We start from the raw sequence: 9,314 nt of genomic DNA, 5'->3' as shown, positions 1-9,314 counted from the left end.
GGGAAAATCCTTCTCTTGTGATTAGAGTCAAGGTCGCTCATGTTGTTTTTTTTGGAATGACATCAAATGGGGAAGAGTTATTTTGAACTTGTGCATAAACGTAATATCTTAACTTGTGGAGAGAGGCGAATGTGGAACTGTAGGAGATACTTGTAGTTATACGTCTCCTTGATGCAAACCGAGTTTCTTAGTAAAATCGCCTAAACTAAAAACTGGTAGGTATTTTTTAGTCTTGAATACTGTTTTATTTAATTCATTATGATCCTTATTTTTCGCCTTTTCCAATCAGTGCGGCTGCGATGTGGTCGGGCCACATACTCGAAGTATGTGTCCCCTCTTTAAATGCCGACACAATGTATAAAGTAGGAAAAAACTTCCAAAACAGTTATATTACCTAGATGTTTATCTTTTTTTCTTTTTTTAACTTCCTACTTTTTCTCAAATAGTAAAACAATTAAGAGGATTTGGAAAGGGCAGTTTTTTTTAGTTAAATAGGTGTTAATTGTGAATATCAATATTCTGCAAGGCACGTGTCACGGTTTTAATGGTCGCATGTAGGTTAACTGTGTAGGCCTCGCTATACAGAGGAGTCTGAGGAGCAGCAGATGCCTTCTCAGATCTACTTTATCCCATCTCAAGGAAGGATACCTCAACGGCTAAGATGAAGAAGTAGAACCTAGCCTAGAGAGGCAGCTGGCGAAGGGACAAAGGTAGATGACATATCCAATCAGCATTTAATGTGATTAGAGTCAAGGTCGCTCATGTTGTTTTTTTTGGAATGACATGAAGTGGGGAAGAGTTCTTTTAAAATTGTGCATAAACATAATATCTTAACTTGTGGGGAGAGGCAAATGTGGAACTGTAGGGGATACTTGTACTTATACGTCTCCTTGACGCAAACCGAGTTTCTTGGTAAAATCGCCTAAACTAAAAACTAGTATGTATTTTTTAGACTTGAATATTGTTTTGTTTAATTCATTATGATCCTTATTTTTTGCCTTTTCCAGTCGGTGCGGCTGGGATATGGTCAGGACACATACTCGAAGTATGTGGCCCCTCGTTAAATGCAGACATGTTGTATAAAGTAGGAAAACACTTCCAAAACAGTTCCATTACCTAGCTGTTTATCTTTTATATTTTTTTTTTTAACTTCCTACTTTTTCTCAAATAGTAAAGCAATTAAGGGGATTTGGAAGGGCAATTTTTTTTAGTTAATTGTGAATATCAATTAACTGCAGGGCACGTGTCACGGTTTTAGCGGTCGCGTGTAGGATAACTGTATAGTCCTAGTTATACAGAGGAGTCCGAGGAGCAGCAGATGCCTTCTCAGATCTACTTTATCCCATCTCAAGGAAGGATACCTCGACGGATAAGATGAAAAAGTAGAACCTAGCCTAGAGAGAGGCAGCTGGCGAAAGGACAAAGGTAGATGACATATCCAATCAGCTTAATGCGCAAATCTCTTATCTACACGCTTAACCAAAGCACGTGGAGAGAGATGAGATGGCAGAGTCTGACTGGCGAAGGCTAAAGGTGAACGAAGGTACAATCTGTACTGAGGCTGGGTAGTTCCCGAAGGAACGTGGGTCAGCTGAGGTGGCAGAGTCTGACTGGAGAAAGCGTGCGGTGAACGAAGGTACCATTTGTACAAAAGGTATATCAGGGGATGATGGACCCAAAGACAACAAAGATATATCTGGAGCAGAAGGGGCTATAAATACCAAGCTTCACTAACAAACAAGGGTATTCAATACCCAGGAGAAGAAGATCTAGTCTTAAGCTTATACCTCTTTAATGTTTAAAACTTAAGTATTTACTTCAACTTGAGTTCTCTCTATTACTTTGGGAAGCATTTAAGATCTTTGTAACCATCAAAATTTAATACAAACAATCACTCATTATCCCGTGGACGTAGACAAAAGTCGAACCACGTAATCTCTTGTGTCTCATGATAACTTAGCAGTATTTACATTATATTTGTGTTCTTCGCTATTATTGAGATCTTAAATACCTTTTATTACGTAGCATTATCAGTTCAACGGAGATATCAATACTACTTAGTATTAGATTCTCTGAGCTGTATACATTACGTAGACTATGGGAAAATTAGTAGTCACATTAATAAATAAAGAGGGTCCACATACAAAATGCATGTGTCCGGATCACATCTTAGACCGAGGGTTTGCCAATTTTATTGACAAAAAGGGGAGAATTATTATGTAGTATCCTACTACACATATGGATTTTCAGAGCATTATGTAAAAGGGAGTCGATTATTGTTTATAGGTTCTACCTATTTTTCAAAAGTAAGTATTGACTAAAGGAGGGAACATATCAACATAGTGCCGCTTCAAAGTTGCGGTGCAATTGAACTTTGAGGAAGGTATCAATACTGTGTTTTTGTATAACAACGAATAAGTATAGTGAACCTTCGTTCTAACAAAGCTCTTTGTGAGCATTCTCATAAGTTGTTAATGTCGTGGATCTTCAACAACAAAGGTGCTGAAAGAACACATGCAGAACCATAGACGAACTTGAAGTACGAAGAATTCAAGGCGTTTGTTGAAGAGCCAGGGAAATCAAGCATAATGGAGTTTGAGATGAAAAGTTTAGTTATTTTGAATCCATATATATTGAATAGTTTTGTCACTAAAATTGACAACGAAGGAGATTGTTAGAGCAATATTCGGTTGAACCCACAAAGTTTGCTATCTCAAGCTTGTTATCAATGTTAGATGATCGAAATTATTTTTGATTTCTAGTCTACTAAGTTAAATCTTCGACTAGGTTAGAATTTGGTAGTTGAGTATCATGCATCACCCTCGAAGACTGAAGATCGATGAAGAAATTTGAATAATTTCTGTATCAGGTATGTAAAGACTGAACCAATCTATTTTATTCATTATCTTACCATTTTATCTATTGAGAGTATGACTTATAATAGATTTACAAAGAAAGTTTTTTGCGTCAAACTTGTCTTGTTAAAAACCTCGAAATATGATTCTAGTATAAATGTTCAAAGGTCCTTAATAATATTAGTTCGAAACAATTTATTGTTTAGGACTTACTTTGTGGATCTATTGAAAATATCTTATACAATTGATTTAATCCTTTGGTAATGTTTCCAACATCATTAGAGAGAGTTTTATGAACTTTTGATATTTTTGTTCGGGGTAGGTTGGCAAACATGTATGCAATACATGAAGGTTGGCGAACCTATTCGCAAACCTCAAGTTCAGTTGGGAACAGTTCACGAACTCGGTTGGGAAAACGTGGTGAACTGAATTGCTTAATGTTGGTATAAAAGGCTAAGGTTGGCGAACCCGGTTGGAAAACTGTGTCCATCTAAGTTCATAAACCACAAACGGTTGGCGAAACCAGATCCCTAACTGTGTCCATCTGAGTTCTCGAGCCGAGTAAGGAATTGCCCAACCCAGTTCACAAACTGTATCTCTCTGACTCGTGAACTAGCCTTATGGTTGTCAAACCGTCTCACAAACCGTCCCAGTAAACTTAGCAGATGCTCAAACACTTTTTTTTTTAAAATATGTTTAGTAATGCTATATATAACTCTATTAAACATTTCTAAGACTACATTGATCACTCAAACACTTATGTGTGTGCATGATGATTAAACTCTTAAGTGTTTTAATCAACATCATATTGCATATTGTTCACATGACATATTTTCCAAACCGAACAGTCTTTGTACACAGTTCCAGAACCGAACCACTATGTATATTTTTATATTATATTTTCAAGACCTAAGTGTTTGCTTGATTCCCAAGTTATCTTAGCTTGAATTCTAAGCAACCCAGAGTCTTGAAAATCTATAAATATAAATGCTCTTTCAACTGGGAAATTTAATCGATGACACTTTGTGTCCTAGTTGATATAGAGTCGTCCTCTATGAACCTAGGTTTCTCCTGAGAAGCATAATTAGGTTTGCGACTAAAAGACTTCGCTTTGGGGATTCGTGAAGCCAGGTCCTACCTTTTCCTTGATAGTTCGTGTATCATGATCTTGATTTTATGTTATCAATATTTTCGTAATCTTTTTCAGGCAAGATAGATAAAAAAATGCAAAGTTCTTTTTGTCTCTGACTTGGTGATTCCCCAAGATAGATATCTGATAATCGATCTTAATTGATCTTTTGAAGATTGTTCTTGAGGGGTGGTTACGAATCTAGGCCGCTCTTCGGGAGTCGCAAGTTCCGGATTTATGAGGTTTGCTAGCTTGTCTATTGCAAACAGATTTCCACACCTTGATCTAACGGAAATCAAATAGACTTATCTGTTAAAGGCAAATTGGTATCAAAAGTCTTCGCTGCGGCTGAAGCAACTCTTAGGCTGTAAAGGACGTCAAATAAGTGAATAAAGTGCGTAGAGCTTTGCGAGGTTCAAGAGACGAAAGGAGCGCGGTTATAACCGAATCGCTTGGAGGGTTGATTCGGTCTCGCATCTACATTCCAGTCTGACGTCTGATAATATGCTAGTGTTTGCAGTTGGTTAATACAACTCGGTGTTCAAATCTGGAGGAGGTCCTCATAGTTTTTCTATAGGTGCAGTTTTTTTCGTTAACGAAATTTCTTTGCGTCTTGCTTTATTTTTTAGTTTTTACTTCCGAATTATATTTGTGTTTGATATAATTAAAGTAAAAGCAAGTGATTCAATAAACAATCTAGACAGATTTCAACTAAAACTATATAGAACCTACAAGACTTGTTCTTGAGAATTTGTATCTTGAAATATAAATTACAGGACTTGTTCTTGTTGGAATTTAGTTTGTGTACTATTCCGGTACATACTTGGTTGATTTTGGATATTGATGTTTGAGATTCTCCAAGAATTCTTGTACACAATCAGCATATTCACGGATCATTGATCTAAACTACTGGTTATACAAGAACAATAAACCGTATATACATATTGTTCAAGGATCATTAAGTTGGTCTACTAACTCTACTTACATTGTATTAGGTTTTCTCTTATAGGTCCAAACAAATAAGTTGATGGTGTATTTAGTACCCTTACATTTTCAAAACTAACCTCCTCGAAAGTAGAATCTAAAACTACAGTATTAGAGTTGTTCTGGTGGTACGTTTATAACATTTGATTTATTTATCATCAAATTTTGGATCAACAAATGTGGGTAAGAATCTTTTGATGAAACTTACCTTCCTTGGCGAAAGGGTATGCATTCCGGAACCATTAAATACAACTATAGTAACGAAAGAAAAAACAGTAGCCATTAAAATACAATTATACCACATAATCAACTAAAGAAAGAAAGATAAATCAGGAGCCAAAAATAAATAAAATAAAACTAGAATGTAGACCAAGAAGGCTCATAAATGATATTGCCCACTTAGATACTAGCTAAGCCAACCAACGCCATCTTCATCAGTAGGTGTACTCATCTGTGACCAGTCAGGCTCAATCCAAGTACAGTTACACATCTCCTTTGTGTAATAGAAGTTGGTAGCAGCATCAACACTGTTTTGTTGTGCTCGAGTTCGAATAGAGTAATGGTACCTACCTGTGTCAAGAGAATAAAATAATACGCTTCTTCCATCTTTATGTAATCTTGGGAAGTTGACTTTGTTCTCCATTTGACTATTGGGAGGAGCAATTGCTGAGAAACTAGAGGTATTGCTGATGAACAACATATGTTTTCCCAAACTTTCAACTTTAACCCAGACCTCGTTCGTCCAATCCAATCTAAATACTCCAACCGTTTCTCCGATAGTCCCTACGTTCAATAGTAAAAGATCTCCATCACATTCTACCAAGTAACTTGGAAATGCATCGTCAAACTGCTTTATAGGATCACCATAAACTGCCCAATCCAGTCCATTGTTGTTTTTATCGTCATCATTTGCAACACAACATCCTAAAGTTCCAGAATAATCTAAGCAGAAGAAGCCCGTGCGGAAGAAAACCGGATTGTTTAAACATGGCACGAAAGAATCATCACAGTTATGAAGGACAAGATACTTCCAATCACAACTTCCTCTTTTAATTGCGTAGATTGAGATTCTATTATCCTTTCCAGGTTGAATTGCAAAAACTACACAATGTGGAGAAGTAGGTGAAGACGAGAATGACATACCACTCAAGAATAACTTATGGCCTGGATCAGGAAAATCAGGAAGTCGGATAATTACGTTTGTGAATGGATTGTAGAAGAACGGAGTTTTCATGTCTTTCGAAATTAGTAATAGCCAACCATACTTGGAAAAACGGATTGAAGCACCCGCCAACAATTCAGAATGAAGATCCTTCTTCATAGAGTACTTATCATTATGCATTGGATCCACAAAGTTGAAGACGGTGTTGTTAATGTTATCATCATCAAACGAGTTAAAAACCAACAGGGGACACAAATTTGCTCTTGGCGGATATACTTCAGGAAAAATCGAGCGATTCATTTTGCAAACTGAGCGAAATTGTGTATAATCCTTTGAATTTAAGTAACTAGCTATTGACTCCAGAATATTACTATTAAGATGGTGATTCTACTTCTTCCAGTTCCCCTATATTTTTATCCTGATCTGCAGACTCATCGTTGTAGTTAATACAAGTTTTATTTAGCGCGATAACTTGACCATCTTTTTCTTTGTAATCTATGCTCAAGAAATTTTATGTTCCTTTTCTTCCATTGGTACTCCTGCATGTAGGAATCATTATCCAACTCCCTTGGGACCATGTCGTTGGTAGCTTTGGAAACGACAAGACAATTGTAATACCATCATCTTCCACTTCAAAAATATAGAGGGACTTATCCTCGGGTAATGTGTAAAACAAGCAACCCCTTTTAAGACTCATACTTGCGGTCGAGCAATACGACGACGTTGTTTCTGTGCTTATGAAAAGTACATCATCACCTAAACTCTTCACCTCCACCCAAGCCATTAAAGATAAATCCAACCTCTTCACTTGTAATATTGAGGCAGGTGCACGAGGTCTAATCACATTTCTTTCACTGTAAAAAATTTCAACTCGGAAGATATGATCAAAAGATGCCACATAATCAACTACACTTAAAGTCGTGGATCCTGCAGCATGTTGAAAAAATGTGCGGTCCTCTACTTTGATTCGTCTTACAGAGAGGGTTTGATCTTTATCATGACCATGTCCTAGTTGCTGTCGTTTTAGTTCAATCTCTAGGTGCCAATATTCTGAGCAACAAAAAACGTATAACTTACCTTTCAAGTAATGAAGAGTATGAACTTCAAGGTTTTCATAATGTACATCCAAGCACTTACTTTGCCATTGCTTGGCTCCAGGGTGACTGAATATAAGCAAGTTCTTAGAAGTAGTCTCATTGACCAAGAGGAAGAAAACCGTAAATTCGTTACGATTGTTACTTGGCGGCAATGTCAGAACACAATCGCAGATCTCATAATGCTTAATTCGTTCAAATAAATTAGGTAACTTCATCGACTCCATTGAGAGAGGATTCCACATAAAACAATCACCTGTTGGATCACTTTTCTTATCGAGAATAACTAACCATCCCTGATGACAAGTGTAGGTGTAGATAATCCAAAGGGCTAGGTGACAAGATCCTAAGCTGTGATATACCAAAGAACAAAGAGCGGCGAAGCACAAGATAGAACCAGACGGCGCAAGGAGCGAGGTATCACGTGGGTCAGATGTGACGTGATCCTTATCCTATGACAGGTCGGGCGAACAATCAGAAAGCACTCGGTCAGACGAAGGGAGATGGTCAAACAAAGGAACGAGAAGAAGAGAAGGGCGACATCGTGTTAACCGGACGATTAAGACTCGGCCTCGGGTGAAGAACTATCGGTCAAACCAGAAAGTCGGGCGAGCAGTGAAGGTCCGATAGGGAACAACTAAATTGATGTAATGTGACCAACAATGTAATTCTGTTGTATGTCGACCTTGGACTATAAATATAAGGGCAGGTCGAGAGAGAGAGGCAGGTTGAGAGAGAGAGAAAAACAAGGCATCATACTTGAGTTGTGAGAGCTTCACCATTTGAGAAGGAGAGAACAACTTGTAACCAAAGAAGAGAAATAAGAACATTCATCCTTTCACCCCGTGGACGTAGGTAATCATACCGAACCACGTATATCCTTGTGTCTACATTTGCTTGTGTATCTTCACTTTGTGTTAAATCATCTTATACTTCGTTGGATGTAGTGTGTGGTTTTATGCCACTACATTGTGGCGCCGACTAAGGGGACGTCTAAGTTCTCCGGATACCTTGACTGCATGTGCCGACAGAGACGATCCAAAAGCTCCTAAAAACACTTTGTGTGTTAGTTGATGCTATGGGATGAACTCTGCTCGGTGAAAGTTTATATATGATCGTTTGGTTTGAAGACTGTTGAGATAGTTAAGTTTTCGTTGTTAAGATCGAGTCGTTAGCAAACATTTTCAGTTAGGTCGATCCCGAACAGTCGACTATTCTCGCTTGTAGGCGAGTCTGTTTTCGTGTCTTAATCTTCGTTTTCATAGTACTTTTCACACTTGTCTTCGTATTTTGATCTTAGTTTTTGTCCCGCGAGTTCAACAACGGAATACCCATAAACTCCCAAATAACATCTTCGATGTGTGGTTGAAGTTGTTTGAGGTTCCATGTTGGCTGGGGAAAATGCCAAAACAATAGCACAGCGAGATTATTGGTCGCCGGTGAAGGAATCCAAGGAATCAAGGGAAGACATCCCTTTGTAGTTCCAAGGGAGTGCATAAGTCTTAGTCCAGTTTTTTCCGTGGCGTGCTGACCTCATAAAAGTACGAATTTGGACCTTTTACCCACAAAGAACTAGGTGTTAATGATTTGGAGTCTAGGGAATGTAGGACAAATTGTAGCTAATGCAGAGTCGTGGTACTGAAAGCGACGTCGTGCAACTTTGAAAGCGACGTAGCATGATACCCGTCTAAAAGGAGACACTTAGAGTCTGAACAGGGAAAATTGGCGAGGTCAGCATGGCAGAGCAGAGGGAATTGTACTTTTGAAACTCAGTCTTGGTGTCAGTCACCTTTTTCTTCTAAAAACCGTGTGTACTATAGAAATTTTTCAAAAATAGGTCAAAGTAAGGTGTTGTCTGTTTTCACTGACGTAGGTAGGGACGACTCTCGGACTAACGACACACTGTGTCCGATGGCTAGCACGTCAGGAATGGGAAGAACTCTGAGGAACCGCACGATCTCCAGTAACAACATGTAAGGGGGAGTAACTGGGACAAGGCGAGTGAGTAACGGGCATCCACCACCAGAGGAATCACGAGCTGCTGCAAGGGGTATGCCAACTGTGGACGAGGAGATCGATATGGGACGAGA

The 9,314-nt window shown here is 38.3% G+C and overlaps 1 protein-coding gene across 1 annotated transcript; it reads right to left on the bottom strand.

Annotated features, from left to right (window-relative positions):
* Positions 1 to 5,374: 5,374 nt before the first annotated feature.
* On the bottom strand, positions 5,375 to 6,430 carry LOC113336648 (F-box/kelch-repeat protein At1g57790-like). The gene has a single exon (XM_026582296.1). The coding sequence runs from the start codon at positions 6,428 to 6,430 to the stop codon at positions 5,375 to 5,377; it is 1,056 nt and encodes a 351-aa protein (XP_026438081.1).
* Positions 6,431 to 9,314: the final 2,884 nt, after the last annotated feature.

Source organism: Papaver somniferum, unplaced genomic scaffold (assembly GCF_003573695.1).
Source record: "Papaver somniferum cultivar HN1 unplaced genomic scaffold, ASM357369v1 unplaced-scaffold_154, whole genome shotgun sequence".
Lineage (NCBI taxonomy): Eukaryota > Viridiplantae > Streptophyta > Magnoliopsida > Ranunculales > Papaveraceae > Papaver > Papaver somniferum.
The sequence above is the reverse complement of the archived record's forward strand: the minus strand, read 5'-3'. Positions and strand labels throughout refer to the sequence as shown.

Coding starts and splice junctions, on each gene's coding strand:
- LOC113336648 (XM_026582296.1), bottom strand. CDS start 6,430: ATGAATCGCTCGATTTTTCCTGAAGTATATCCGCCAAGAGCAAATTTG.